Source organism: Antechinus flavipes, chromosome 2 (assembly GCF_016432865.1).
Source record: "Antechinus flavipes isolate AdamAnt ecotype Samford, QLD, Australia chromosome 2, AdamAnt_v2, whole genome shotgun sequence".
NCBI classification, from domain to species: Eukaryota; Metazoa; Chordata; class Mammalia; order Dasyuromorphia; family Dasyuridae; genus Antechinus; species Antechinus flavipes.
The window spans coordinates 520921154-520936936 of NC_067399.1; the positions used below are offsets into that span (position 1 = coordinate 520921154).

Sequence of the window (15783 nt, forward strand, 5' to 3'; positions counted from 1 at the left end):
ATTCAGAATAATTATTTATCTGGGATTTAACCAAATAAGTCACACTGAGAACTTACATAAATGGGGATTGAGACAACTACAAAACTCTTTTTTTATGGAAGTAAAAGACAATGGTAGAGATATGAATTGTTTGTACTGTATTTAAGCAATGCCATTATAATAAAAATAATGACAACTACCTAAATTAATTTATAGATTTAGTATTTTACTACTATAATTGCTGTAGAATTTCTTTATACAATTCAATTCAAAACTTTTTTTTGGTGAGGCAATTGGGTTAAGTGATTTGCTCAGGGTCACATAACTAATAAGTGTTAAATGTCTGGGGCTGAATTTGAACTCACATTTCTCCTGACTCCAGGGCCAGTGCTCTACCCACTATGCCATCGAGCTGCCCCTCAATTCTATTTTAGCTAAGTTAAAAAACATTATGCGCTTACTAAATAGTCCTGCCTTTGACATATACTGGCTTTTGATTTTTTGTGATTTTCAGCAAATCACTTAGTGCTCTGGGAAACTAGGATTATTAATTGCAGATAGTTACTAGTCTGTGCTGTAGAGTTATATAGGGATAGAGGGGTATTCCTATACCAGTGAAATCATAGGATTAATCCCTAACACTATTTTTCTGTGCAAGAAGTCAATAGTGGGAATGCAAAGCCAAAAATGAAACAATCCTTGTTGTCAAGAAGTTTTTATTCACTTGGATAATATAATATATGCAGAATTGTAAAGATATATTAAAAATATCAAGAGAAAATTGCATACTTAACTTTTCTTTGCTTTTTTCCTTCCTAATCTGGATACCAAGATCACTGGTCTTATAAAATGTTTGGTAGACTGTAATGTTCGGGCTAGCTTTCTGGAGGTCCTTTGGACGGGCCTTGGTCTCAGCAGGATAGTCACCACGAGTATGGACAGGAATAGAGTTTCGGATCTTTATTGTCTCTTTCACAGTCTGTTTCCTTCACAGTCTGTGTCTGTCACAGTCTGGCCCAGTCTTGATCTTTGTGGAGGAGGGCAGGAGGCAGGAGAGCCACCAGGAGGATGGTCAAAGATGGAATGTCTCATTTCCAGTCTTTCTCAGCCCTTAAATACCTTGGTATGATTACATCATTATAGCACACTATGTATGTGTGAATCAGAGAACCATTACATCACTATGCTAAGTAGTAAGTATATATGTGAACTAGAGAAACATTATCTCATCAATTCCACTGAGTCAACAACTTGTAAGTATCCTTGTTTCAAGTATACTTCTCCAGAATTTGGCCCTCTACAGTAGACTATCTTCTTTACCTTTTTTATTTTTTTCACAAATGATTTTATAGCAGTAAATTTCTGTTTTAATGTTTGATAGTATTCACTTGTAAGAATATTTGAAGCACAAGTTTTTTTTTTTTTTTTTATTGTGGAGGGTGATTCATTTAAGAGTTTCTTGATTTCCTTTTTAGAGATGGGGTTATTTGAAATGCATATTTTTTGTTTGTTACCTTGGATATTTCATAATTTTGAATTAATCAACTTTGAATTCTTAGTTTGAATAATTAAAAAAAAGAATTCTCAGTTTGGGTTTTTCTAAAATTATCTAATTTCTATAGTATCTAATATTTCTATAGTATCTAATATTTCTTCTAAATTCATTGTAAATTTAGCTTATCCATTAAGAAAATTGCTCCTTATTTTCTGCTCAGTTTTTTAAAAATCAGATTACCTAGAGATTTATCAACATTGTTCGACTTTAAAAAACCACATAGATCTTTTGTTTATAATTTTTTTTAGTATTTTTCAATTCTTATTATTTCTTATCCAATTTTACTACTTGTTATTTTGTATCTTTTTTTTTTTTTTGTTTTATGTTTGGTTTATTTAGTTTTTAACTTGTAATTTTAGTTCATTGAGCCTCTTTTTCTATTTTGTTTATGTGTTAGCACATTTTCCTTTGCACATTACTTTAGCTGCATCCTATGTTTGAGCATATTGTCTCAATGTTAACATTCTCTTGCCCAATTCTTTAACCCATTTATTATTCAAAATGTTATAATTCTGTAAGAAAAGTAGCACATTACAGTGAAAATAACACTTAATCTTAAATCATAAAACCTGAGTTCAGTCCCAGCTTACAACTTGTGTGATCCTTCAGTGAATTATTTAACTTCTCTGGGCCTCATTTTCTGCATTTTATAAATGGTAGGGTTGGATTAAATTAATTTTAAAAGCCTCAACTTTAACTCTGTAGTCCTGGCATTTTGACATGTTGATATTCCCTTTATGAGCATCTTTTACTGCTCATATTTCCTTTGTTGATTACTAATTTTATTGCATTATTAAGGATATGTTTATTATTTTTGTTAGGAAGTAGTAATTGGCTTTGCAGGAAATTAGGAATCCTATAAAGAAGGGTGAGGTAAGAAGTGAATGTGTTCCAAATATGAGAAAACACTTGTACAGAGGCATAGGAGAGGAGATGGAATGGTATACATTTTATGCTAGGTTACAGCTAACAGTCAGATGTGATTGGAATAGAGAATGTATAAAGGCAGCAAAAAAAGAGGGGGGCAGGTAGATGATGCAGTAAATGGAGCACCAGCCCTGAAGTCAGGAGGAGCTGAGTTCAAATTTGACCTCAGACAGTTAACTCTTCCTGGCTGTAACCCTGGGCAAGTCACTTAACCCCCATTGCCTGAGAGAGAGAGAGAAAGAGAGAGAGAGAGAGAAAATATGAATGTATAAAGGGAATAAATGTGAAAAAAGACTGAAAAGGCTGACTTTGTATATTGGGCTGCCGATTTTGCGTTTTGTCCTGCCTTATACCCTGAACTTGATACTTCTCTGCATGTCAGAGTCCTAGCTTTCAACTGTGGACTCCACTTACCCCTTTACTCAGTTGAATTACTGATTCTCCATCCTTGGAGACAGGCTAGTAGCATTGAGTGAGTGAGTGAGATCTTGCTAGTTGTGCCTAGAGAGACTGTTATTTCTGTACTAATCATGTGCTCTTTGAAAAACAAACATAACCTTGAGGAGAGGTTCCCTTCTTTTGTCTTGCCTCCTACTGCAGGAACTGTTTGGGCAATATGTATGCCAATTTCTTCTTGAAAAGGAGCGATTGTTGGTATACATTTGGCCAGACTCTCTGTAGCTGCTTACATGTGCAGAATAAAACAATCTTTTCTACTTTCTGACATCCTGTCTTCCCCTTCATTTTCTGCTCCAGTTAGCTTTAAACAAGAAAAGAAAACAAACAAATAAGAAAACCTCTCTTCAAAGTTTTACTAGAGGGTATTTTATCTTTATTTAATACTATAGATCTTTTTTCTTTCTCACTTCTTGGCAGTATCTCTTATTTGAAGGCCATTTGGCCTTCCTAATTGGCCATTTCCTAATAGGCATTAGAGAGACATATACTTTACATTTTTTAAAGTTTGGACATCACTAATTCCAATGTAGTTATTTTTGTTGTTGTTGTTGTTGTTGACAATGATATTTTTTTTTTTTTGTTTTGACAAAATAAACCAAATAAACCTCCCACAAAGATATTCCCAAAAATAGTTAAGAAAAATTTCCTAATAGAATGATTGTGACTGAGAGAATGCTTATTATTTCCTTCTTGGTTGGATTGGATGATATCTATACACCTATCTAGCTCAAAAGTATAAACTGTAGAGAAAAGGGAATTGATTTTCCAGTCAGAGGAGCTGGTTTAAATATACTTCTGAAGCCTACTACCTATATGCTCCATACCCCCTCATTTTTTTTTTTTTTTTGTTCTCCCAGTTTTCTCAAGGTGGGGTGAGAAATTGTGAAATTTTAAATTTACATCTGCTTTTGAGCCCTTTCCAAGTGGTAATGATTTTCCATTTTTCCTCTGGCCCACTGGCCCATTCACCTTTTTTTCTTTTACTGGAGAATGTTTTCCTCTGTACTATCTCATAACTAAATATATTTATTTACCAATGAGTCAATGTGATTCTTTTGTTTTATTCTTGAAATATTAATTTGCTTCTTCTGATTTTTTTATCCTCTTATTTTTTTTGCCCATGAGTGCAATCTTTGTTTTTTTCAGTGTCCCTTGATAATGTGAACATTTTTAAAAAGAGGAAATTTTTTAAAAGACAACCATAGCCCTAGATACACAAACACTCAATTCTTTGCTTATATCTTCCTTCAACCTTATACAATGACTGACATAAAGTAGGCATTTAATATATACTTCTTCCATGTACTCATTCATATGACCCATTTTCTTTTAATGGATCAATGATTGCTGTACTTGAACTGATTTTTTTTGCTTTTCATTTGTTGAAAGTCAGACTTTAAAAATTTTGATAATAAAGCTCAGCTTTGTAGAATGTTATTTTGCTCTGTCTTAAAAATAACATATTCAATTTTTTTTTTGATTTCTCATAAATACAAGCTAGTCCCCAAATAATCTTTCTTTCTTTCTTCCTTCCTTATAATCTTATTGTAATGCTGGAGAAACTGAGGCAAGATAGAGATCAGAGAGTATTTAATAATTTATTAAATGGGAGAGATTTACTGGGAACAAATGGATCCATGGTTTAGTCCCAGGGCTGAATGAGACTATCATTTTCAAGAATACAGCAAACAATGTGAGTTTAGACTCAGAGGATAGACTGAGGCAGGGGTGGAGTCAGGGTGCTGAGAGCTGGAACAGGACTCTGATACTCGGTTCTGATAGGATGGGGTAAGCCTCCGGAGATGTGGGGGAAGAACCCCCAGAGATGGGGAGAGGCATCTTGATAAGACAGTATCTGACATTCTGATAGCTTGGGATGGGGAGAGGCATTCTGATATTCTAAGACATAAGATCTTTTATCCTTATCAAATATTCTGATAAAGAGGGAGGGGAGGTTTTGCAGAACTGAGCTTTGAGTTGATTTTTATAAACTGAAGCAGAGAACTGAGTCAGGACTGGGTCGGAATAATTAGGGAGACTGAGTCAGGACAATAAAAGAGAACTGTGGAATAACAGTATGAAACAAATTTCTGCATCGCCATTGATTACCCTCTCCCCGCCAAAAAAAAAGAAAAGAAAGAGAAAGGAAAAAGAAGAAAGAAATAGAAGAAAATATGCTTCCTTTTTTACTCTAAGTTTATCAGCTTTCTATTTGGAGGTGGAGACATGTTTCATCCCAAGGCCTTTGCAATTAGCACATTGCATTGATCAGATACTAAATCTTTTGAAGTTGATTATCTTTACAATATATTCCTGATATTTTCCTTACTGCATTATTTCTTATCACTCTACCATCTGCTTACTTTATTTTGTATCCTTTCATATAGGCCTTCCTAAGTTTTTTGAAATCATTCTCTTCATCATTCCTTATAGCATAATAGCATTCCGTCGTCTATATATATCATAACCTGTTCAACCATTTCTCAATTAATGGGCATACCCTCAGTTTCCAGTTGTTTGCCATCTTAAAATAAGTGGCTTTAAATATTTTTATACTTTTGGGTTTTTTTCCTTTTTATTTGGTCACTCTGGGACCTTAGTAGTAGTATGGCTAAGTCAAAGATCTTTGGATTCTTTCAAGCTCTATTTTGTCTATTTACATTACTTTTGAATAACTTTTCTACTCAATTTCTTGTAGTGTAATATTCAGGAATTTATTTTTTCAGTTTTTGCAGGGAGAGATCTGTAATCCTTATAGTCAAATCCTCTTTGTATACTAGTTTCAAAGTTGAGAATTACTATAGTGTATTATCATTATTTGTAGAGTTCTTATGTATTCTTAGGAACGTTTTGGTTTATTTCATTTAATTATTTTTTTCTTCTGATTCTTACAAATTTCTTGTTTTAGTTCATTTGATTAACTTTTATTTTCTCCCCTGCATTTTCTTCATTTCAATTCTGTCATTCTCTTTTTCAGCAAGTCCATTATTTTGAATCGTTTCTCTGTCATGATAGGTTGTTTATACAATTGATATATCTAATTTTTTTTATTTACAAATATTCTATTTGTTTTAATCAGCTCAAATCTGGCTTTTCACACTCCCCTTGCACCTTCTTCCTCACTAATTAAAAATACCAGAAAAACAAAACCCAATACAAATAGTCAATCCATACACATTTCCACATTGACTATATTCAATAAAAATATCTCATTCTATACTTTGCGTCCTTGATCTTTCTGTCAATAGTTGGGTAGCATGTGTTAACACTGAGCAGAGGTCTAATTCTTTCAGAGTTATTTTACTGAGGGCACTCATTGTATTGTTTCTTACTACTCTACCATCTTGGCTCTGCCTCTCTCCACTAGCTTAAATTTTTTTTCATGAGGAATATAATGTCTGTTCTTTTTAACTTTTAAATTTATTTATCTTTTAAAATGATTGGAACCTTACTGAAAGTTCATGGAGTTATATATTTCACTTTGGTAGAGGTTCTTGACTAGGTTTTATTTATTGCAAAGTACTTATTCTTTGTACTGTCCTATTATCTATATTTGCTTATTTTTCTTATTTATCAGTACTTCTTCGTTTCACTGTAAGTTTTTCTAGGGTACCCTTACTATAATCAGACTCCTTTCTTACTGACAATCCCTTCCCTTTGGCAAAAGAGGCCCTACCTTGTATACCTCTTCCCCACCCCCTGCTATTTACTTCCTGAGACCATTGAGGTTGGGTAAGATTAGTGACTTGCTGGGACAGTGCCCCAGGCAAAGTACAAGAAGCCCTTGCAGCTTCTCTTGTTCTTCACTTTTAACTGGACTCTTCCTGTAAATAGTAGTATTTACTCCTACACTGAGTTAATTTTGTAACATGTCTCACACTTCTGGGCTTTGCTCTCCAACTTTTTCCCTTCCTGATTCTAGGATTGTGGTTGAAGTTATAGGTCCCAAAACACTAAGTGGTTGAAGAAGAGTCTATTTTAATTACATAAAAATATTAAAAGTAATGCAATTATAATTATCAGATTCAGAGAATTTTTTCTTATAAAATATAAAATCAATTTGTGTTAAAAAAAAACAAACTAGAAAACATAGGAATAAATGTACTTTTCCTTAGTATTGTAAATACCATATGTTGGCAGCTGAAATTACACAATTCACATTATACATGGTCTACAAGCAGTAATGGCCTTTCCAATAAAATAAGTAAAATAGGATTTTCTATCATCACCATTTTTGTTTAATATGGTTCTATAAAAGCTTTCCAAAGTAGGAAGAAAGAGGTGGGACCTCCTTTTTTTTTCAAAAAAGGGAATTTTTCAAGATGATTAAGTGACTTGCTTAGGGGCAGAAAGTTAGTATATGTCAGAGGATAGTGTCAAACTCAGGTTTTCCAAGTTCTTAAGCTAGGATTTCATTCACCACTATGTTGTACTCTAAGAGCTGCAGTAAGAAAGCAAGAAAAGAAATTGAGGGAATAAATCACAGACAAGAAGCAAAAATTTTATTATTTGCAGATGATGTGGTTTAGAGATTAGAGATTTAGAGATTTAAAAAAGCTTAATTGAACTGATCAATAACTATTAAAATAGCACAATATACAAGATGTTCATGATTATTAACTTCTTTCTATAGTATCCGCCTATTGGGAGAAGCTTTTGGATAAACAAAATAAATGTAATTAAAATGAGGGACAAACAATTGAGAAAAAACCTTCTTGAACAATTTTGATAAAGATCTAATATCCAAGATATTATAAAGAATTGACATAAATCTATATGAATACGAACCATTCCCAATATAGAATTGGTTAAAAGATGACTGACTTTTTCTTAAATGAAGAAATACAGCAATCATGTAAAAAAGTCTTCTAAATTACTCATAATAGAAATGCAAATAAAGAACTATGCGGTTCCATCTCACATAAATATTGGCAAAGAAGAAAGAAACATAGGAATTCTTGGGAGGAAAGACCCATACAATCTTGATAGAGCTGTGAAGTGATTCAGCCTCCTGAAAATTTGGTTTTGTACTCAAAAAGTCACTAAATTGATATACCTTTTGACCCAGAGATATTCCTCTTAGGCAAATATCTCAAAGAGGTCAAGGACAGAGAAAAATACCTTCACATACTGAATATTTAAAGAAGCTGTTTTTTGTTGTTGTAGCAAAGGACTAGAAACAAAATAGGTGCTGGTCAACTAGTATAGTTGAACAAATTATAATATAATGAATGCATTGGGATATTATTGTGCCAGAAGAAATGATGACTATCATAGATTCAGAGAATTATTGAAGCATTAATATAAACTGATGAAAAAGAAAGTGAGCAGAACCAGAACAATCTGTAATGCCTACAATAATAATGTGAGGGGACACAACATGGAAAGACTTCATAACAATTGACTAGCATAGTGACCAATCATTATTTTAGTAGATTGTTGAAGAACTATATTTCCCACTTCTTAGCAGGGAGGTGATGGACCTGAGGTACATAATTATGTAAGCTTCTTCAGGTATGGCTATTGTGTCGATTTATTTTGTTTGACTATACTTATTTATTACAAGAGAAAGTTTCTACTTTGAGGGGGGCAGCAAGTAGATTAATGATAAACTTGAGGCAAAAACGCATCAATAGAACATATTTTTAAATGGATGGAAGAAAATAGGCCTGGAGGATATTGAGCTATTTTATTACTACCATGTTAAACTATATATGTACAGTTATGCATGTATGTATGTAAATATAAGGAGATCCCACAGGTGGCAAAGACCCTTCCAGTAACATGATGGGGTAGTTGTGTGTTTCATTGGGAGGCAGAATAGAATTGTCTAATCTTTTTTCCTTCACTCTTCTCCAAAGGATCTTTTAATTCCTACCTGAAGGTGAAATAGGAAGTTGGGGCTGAAGGTCACTCTGCCCACCTTGGAAAAATGAGTGGCTCGAATTACATCTGTCAGCTCCATTAAATATTGTTAGTCTGTAGGATATAATCAGGTTTTAAACTAACTTCTGATCTCTGGGTCATAACTGGGGGCAGAAGCAAGATCCCAAGCATTAAATAAAGGTTTTACTACTTTCATACCAATGGAAAGACATAGTCAAATAGCAAAGAAACCCATTTAGACAAATCATAGCAATATTGAAAGTAGAAAAGGTATACACAGGAGAATGTATACCAGACAGTCAGACAGTGCAGAGTAAAGGAGCTCTCCCTTTGGGACTGAGATAACTCTAAGAAAGAGAGACAGACACAGAGAGAAACTGAGACACAGAGAAACAGAGACATAGAGAGAGAGAGAGAGAGAGAGAGAGAGAGAGAGAGAGAGAGAGAGAGACAGTGACAAAGACAGAGACAAAGACACCTACAACTCATCCAAGAGGAAACTCCCCAAAGTCGCTTGGGTATGAAGCTGGAAATAGGGAAATGATGGAGACCGCCAGTTCTTCTCATGTCTTCCAGGTATTTTCCTTCTATAAACTGAAGTGGGGTTGACTTCTTCCATCTTCTATCTGGAAGCCAGAAGCAACCAAAGTTATCCTCTATTTAAAGAATCCTGAAAAGAACTGAAGAAAACTGAAGCTCTGCATTCACATTGGCCAGGGCATTCATCCCCATTGAGCAGAAAGCCCCATGCCCGGTGGCTTGGGACAGGGACTACATAGATGGATCCATTTAAAAACCCTTCAACAGAATCTCTCAGTTCTTGTTCATTTTTGTATAGTATTTGTATAATTTAGTATTTTGTATAGTAAAATGTTTCTTGATGATTAAGTTCACAATAAATTCATTTTTTAAAAAAAGAACCTCTCCTTTTCCTTAAATTGGGTTATTAAGAGATCTGTGTGTGACTTCTTATCATAGGATCACAAAAGAAAGCGCAAAGGAAGATCGTCTGATCTACTTTTATATTTTGGAAATGGAAGCCTAGGGAGGTTGTGATTTGACCAGGGAGATTAAATGCTTGTCCAGGGTTACATAGACAGCTGGCCTAAGAAAAATGACCATGCTCTTAGACATGATGGAATTGGTCCTCAGTATGAACAGTGCCTTTACTTATGTTCATAAGTGCTATAGCTATGGCAAATGCTAGCAGGAGCAGATCTTATTTGCATGGCCTTTTCCAAATCTACTCAGTCTCTATCCTGAGTCCCTTAGGTAAATAGGAATCTCAGCACCAAACCCATTCATTAACTGTCCTTTCCTTTTCTGAATCCTTGTGGCTGCAGGGGACAACTTGGTAAGGGGAAGCGACCACATTTTCCAACTCCTGGGAATTTCTCCTTTATCCTTAGGGCTGTGGATGTCAGGTGCCCTAGGTTTACTATTTGAGTTATAGATATGCCTTTGTGGAGCTCAGTGTCACAGAAGAGTAGTATGGGGAGGAAATAGGGGTGAGTAATAAGATTTCCAAATTGTTCAACTGAATGAAGCTATCTTAAGAATGAAATGAGAGGGATGTAGGAAATGCTGTTTATATGTGTGTGTCTTTTAGCTTCTTCATGTGTATATAGAAGGAAAACTCTTGAAGTTCTGTAAGATGTCTGTGAACTGAAAGTTGTACTTAGTCTGAATGGTAGAAAAAGTCTGTACTTTCAGGTTGAACTTAGATCTTGGCCTAAGCTCGGTGTCAAGGAGGGACATTTTCCCTTAGTGATGAAGTATCTGGAGAGGCATGTGGTGGTTCACCTGAGGATGGCATGGAAAGGATGAATGAAAGTTGGGAAAATATCATCTCTTTTACACAGAAGATCATTTGGAGAGGAGATAACTCACAAGACATTTCTTTCCTACAATGTATTCCCTAGCTGTTAAAGAAACAAAAGTTTGTATATAGATATGAATTTTATGGGATCATGGCTTCAGGGGATGGATGAGCTCAACATCACGTGTAATGAATGACAGTATCTTAACTTGTACAATTATGAAATCAAATCAGATTTTGAGAGCTTTCAAAAACCATGGGACTTGAGGCAATTCTCTATTTTCATGGACATACTTTATTAGCTTTTTTCTGCACTTTTTTTGGTTTTCCTACTGAGTATTGGCTGTATATTACATGCACATGTGCTTACAATTTGGATCAAATATAGTACAAGGTGATAGAGTTTGTCAAACCCAGACATTGTCAAGACTTAAAGGTCTAAAATGATAAATCAATCAGCAGATACATATTAAATGCCTACTATATGACTCTGGGGATACAAAGACAAAATTAAAACAATCCCTGCCATTAAGAAGAGCTTAGAGTCTATCAAATAATGGAAAAGGAAGCTGATAGTTACTATATAATATATGATGCTAAGTGATAGAATTGCTGAAGTTTTGAATTTTTTATGTGAAGTCAATATTCTGTGTTTTAATATAACTTTGTAAGTTTGGAATTTGAAAATTTTAAAAAATACTTTCAAGCTCAATTTCCCACATTCCTTTGCCATTTAAAATTTTACTATTTGGGGGGTTTCTTTTGATTATTATTAAAAACACATAGAGGTTTCTTCCAAGTATGTCCGTGTATTTTGATACAATAAATCTATGTTATGAAAGATATGACCTTGGAATCTGGATGATATGAGTTCAAGCCTCTTTTGCTTATTTATCTGTGTGACCCCGGGAAAGTTATTTATCCTCCCTGGGGGTCTCAGTTTCCTTATCTACTAACATTACTATCATTCTTGTCTTTTGGGATAGTCTTTTTCTAAACAGGATATATAGTAAATCAAATGTGTGAATTAATTCAGAGTATGTGAAGGCAATTTTGGGACAGACTACTTCTCAGTCAGGAGTGAATGAACAGGTTGTGTAAAACCTAGCAACTCCATCTTCCCATCATCATTGTGTGGTCCAGCTTCTGCAGAAAGAAATAGCAGAAGGCTGATAGAATGTATTGGCTTTTTACAGCGTGTTAAGAAATAAATAATGACGTCAGTGGGAAGTAGTTCAAATGATTCTCTGCTATCTTAATGATAAATAGCTTGGGATGTTGGGATACTCCTGTGTAATCTGTAGAATGTGAAAATGTATAAAGGAGATAAAAATGTTATTGTATTGTCAGAAGGTGGCAGCAGTAAGCCATTTGTTTTTCAAAGGACTGAACTATGACTTAAAAAAATAAACTGATGTATCTTCTGTTTTCTACAGGGATTTCAGTACCAGTGTTAATGATATTCACATTGATAAGACCAACCCCCAGTGGCACAACTATTTCCTTTGTGGATTTAAAGGAATCCAGGTGAATGATGTTAAATAATCTTCTATCAATTAAAAAGATAAGAAATTGTGTCTTATGTTTAATACTATTTCTCATACTTTTGGTCATATAGGGTGATTTTAGCTTTCATTGGGCTAATTTTCTGCCTTTTCCTAATGAAAAGATCTTAATTGAGGCCTCTGGCTTCAGTAATGGAGGGGCTGGGGACAAGAACTCCAGCTTTGATAGAAAAGGGCAGAGGTGTGAGTAATTTTAACTTCTACTGGACTTTTTTGGAAAGTGTGGTTGGGGGAAGGAAACCTCCAGCATCTAGTTTGGTGGACATTGAGGGTAGCAGTGGCCTTCTTTTAGAGAGGGGTTATTTGTAAATAAGGAGTTTCCTCAGTTTAGGGGACATATATATCACTCAGTAGTTAATATATTTATAGGTCCAGACCTATGATTTCATTGGAGAAGGGAGCGCTCATAAATGGATGGACTACCTCTGGTAACTTAGAATCTTAAAAAGTTCCTTGAGGAATTGAGCAGTTAAATGATCCCATTTGCAGTTCCCATGATCATTCACTATTATGAGTCAAATATGGGACTTGAATTGAACTCGAGTCTCTCTGACTCTTTCCCTGTGTTGTCATACTGCTTGGATTATATATCATTGTTAAATAGTCCACATATTTATGAGGCATGATGAACTGGCAAGCCATACCTGTTTCTGGCTTTCATTTTGTTAATGTTTTCATTTGAAAAGATATGTGCAGATTCTTGCATTTATACTCTATTGTAATGTCTATATATATATATATATATATATATATATATATATATATTTAATAGAAGCACTTCTGATCATATAGGTTGATTTTCATTCTGGCAAAGAACTCTTCACATGAAAGAACAAAACTATCTCAATTGAGCATTGTATAATAAAACAGAGGGTTTTTTAAATTATAGCTTCTTATTAACAAAACATATGCATGGATAATTTTTCAACATTGATCCTTGCAAAAACTTCTGTCCCATCTTTTCCCCTCCTTCCCTCCAACCCTCCTCTGGATGGCAAGTAGTCCTATACATGTTAAATATGTTAAAGTATATATTAAATACAACATATGTATACATATTTATATATACAACAGAGTTTTTAAAGAAGTAATGAAGTTATGTTATACTAAATATTCTCCTAGATATGTTACAGAACTAGGTTGAATATCATTGGATTTTTGTTTTGAGAACAAGAAAATGAAGAGAAAATTGGTTTTCTTGGGTGACCCTTAAAGGCATTCAAATGGTAGGAAGTAGACAGGCAATTTCCCAGCTGAGCAATAGTTTGTGTTTCAATAATTGTTTCAAATCTGAAGATTTGAAAGGAGAGTTGTAAGCAATAGATGTTGTCCTTGTGAGTCTGTTAATTGTTTTTGAGAGCATGATGACTGTGCTATTATCATTCAATAGAACACTGTACTATCATTCCAAGAGATCCAGACTGAAGTTTTAGCCATTACAGAAATGCATCAGATCCATCTCAATTGCATTATTCCATGCTCAATTGAGGTAGCTTTCTTCTTTTCATTTTTTTATTTCTCAGGTCCAAAAAAATCTCTCATGTGAAGACTTTCTTGCCAGCATGAAATCTTTACATTGCTCATTTTAAGCAATCTAGATATTAATGGAAACTTCAGTATTTGGAATGTATTTGCCTGGCAAGAGCTACAGGCTATTCTATGCATTTGGATAAAGCACCTTAAATGAAGCAGGCTATTTGGGGGTGGAAATTGTGGGGATTGGGAAGGGGGGGGGCAGTGTCAGAGAATCTGTTTCTGAGTTTAAGTCTTACAGAAAATCTCTCATTTGATGGCTCATGTGCAAAGCAGGTTTGTAGACTGAACTCCTGGCAGAAAATCTGCCTCAATGTGAGGCTGTTAGGAAACATTCAAATTCAAGTGCTAGGAGGGTCCACAGGATAATCTGTTTATATTAAATTGAACATGTTATCCTTCTGGGATAGAACTGTTACAGAATTTGGCAAAACTTATTTCATCTCTGAAAGCACAGTACATTTTTATTTAAACATTGCGTGATAAGTTTGTAAGCCTGATTCACGTTTAAGACACCCTGTGGATTGGTTTCTGGTTAAATCTCTAAGGGTTGTTTTTTTCTTTCTTTCTCCCCCCCCCCCTTTTTTTTTTAACAAGCTGTCTGATGTTCTGCATGAAAAGGGTATTGGCAGCAGCAGTGTTTCAGTTTATAATTTGTTTGTATTTCTGGAAAGGAAATTTTTAAATGATTTGAAGAGAAGAAAGAAACCTAGCCAACTGAGTAACTGAGTCTTTTTACTTATAGACCACGTGAGTTGTGCCCACTAATTTTAGGGAAAACTTTTAGAATCTGTCCTTTGCAGAGAATAAGGCATTTCTCTGGTTGTTATTATAGCTTGTTTACAAAACCTCTCCCTAGCATGTTGCATGTGACAATATGTCATGCAGTGGGATTTCCCACTTGCATGATATTTTGTTTTCTGCATATAGTATTATATTGTTATTTCTGAAGAATAGGTGACCTTATTGTTATTATTATTATTTATTCTCAGTCACAGAGAGGATAAAGAGTTTCCTTGATCTTCCTCATTAAGCCAGATGTAAAGCTAGCTTTCAGTCCCCATAGCCCTAGCTTTCTAGACTATAGTTCTAACCAAATTAGAACTTCTCATGCCCAGGTAACATGGCAGAGTGTAAACTCAAGTGGGAATCAGTGAGATTAAGGTATTAGTTCTAGATCTATCATTAATTGTTTATAGGATCTTAAGTAAATCAGTTCATTGTCTTGGGCCTCAATTACCCCATGTATAAAAAGAGCAGGTAGAACCCAATGAGGGCCTTCCCAGATTTGAAATTATATGATTCTTTATATGCTAGTCCATAGAAGCCAAGAATATTTTCTTCCTTCAGGTTTTTCTGTCTTATGTATTTCCTTCATAATTTAGAATTTGCTTTTTCATTTGTGATTGTTGCCCAGCTAGGGATCCACAGAAAGCTACCATATATATCTTTAAAATGCCAGTAAAAAAATCTGCATTTCTTCATATGAATAAATTACAGTCACAGAATGCTAGCCCAGGGTTCTAACTAGAGAAGGAAAGTTCTTGATGAGGAATCATAGACGTAGGCCTGAGTTGTTTACTTGCAGTGTGTTCCTAGTTTGATGCTTTGATTTCTCTATTTGTCAAATAGCACTAATGATTTTTGGAACTCTTTTCTAAAGAGGAACTTCTGATAGTAGGATCTCTAGGAATACAAGTTTGTATTCTGGGTAACTTTCTGGGTAATAAATGGTTTAATATGGAAGAGAACTAATCCTTTTCATTTGCATTACTTTTTGTCTCAGCACCTGAGGTAAATAGATTCATTAAGGATTTCCCATATCATTTTAGATTGGTTGATAGGTATTTGGAATTGGGGGGAGGAATTGGAGATTTGAAGAGCTACCATGAATTGTGCTTAGTCACAAAGGACAGAACTAAGACCAATATGAAGAAATTTTAGAAAAGTAGATTTCAGCTCAATAGAATGAAAAAATTCCTAAACCAGGGATTCTTAACCTTTTTTGTGAAGGTTGTCATCTTGGTGAAGGAATGTGGGCCTGTGAGCCTCTTCTCAGA

The 15783-nt window shown here is 34.5% G+C and overlaps 1 protein-coding gene across 1 annotated transcript in view; it reads left to right on the top strand.

Annotated features, from left to right (window-relative positions):
* Positions 1-15783, top strand: part of GALK2 (galactokinase 2) — a 155260-nt gene that overhangs the window by 51603 nt on the left and 87874 nt on the right. Inside the window, exon 4 of the mRNA XM_051980609.1 lies at positions 12062-12152. Coding sequence (XP_051836569.1) covers positions 12062-12152 — 91 coding nt within the window. The remainder of the gene's footprint in view (positions 1-12061; positions 12153-15783) is intronic.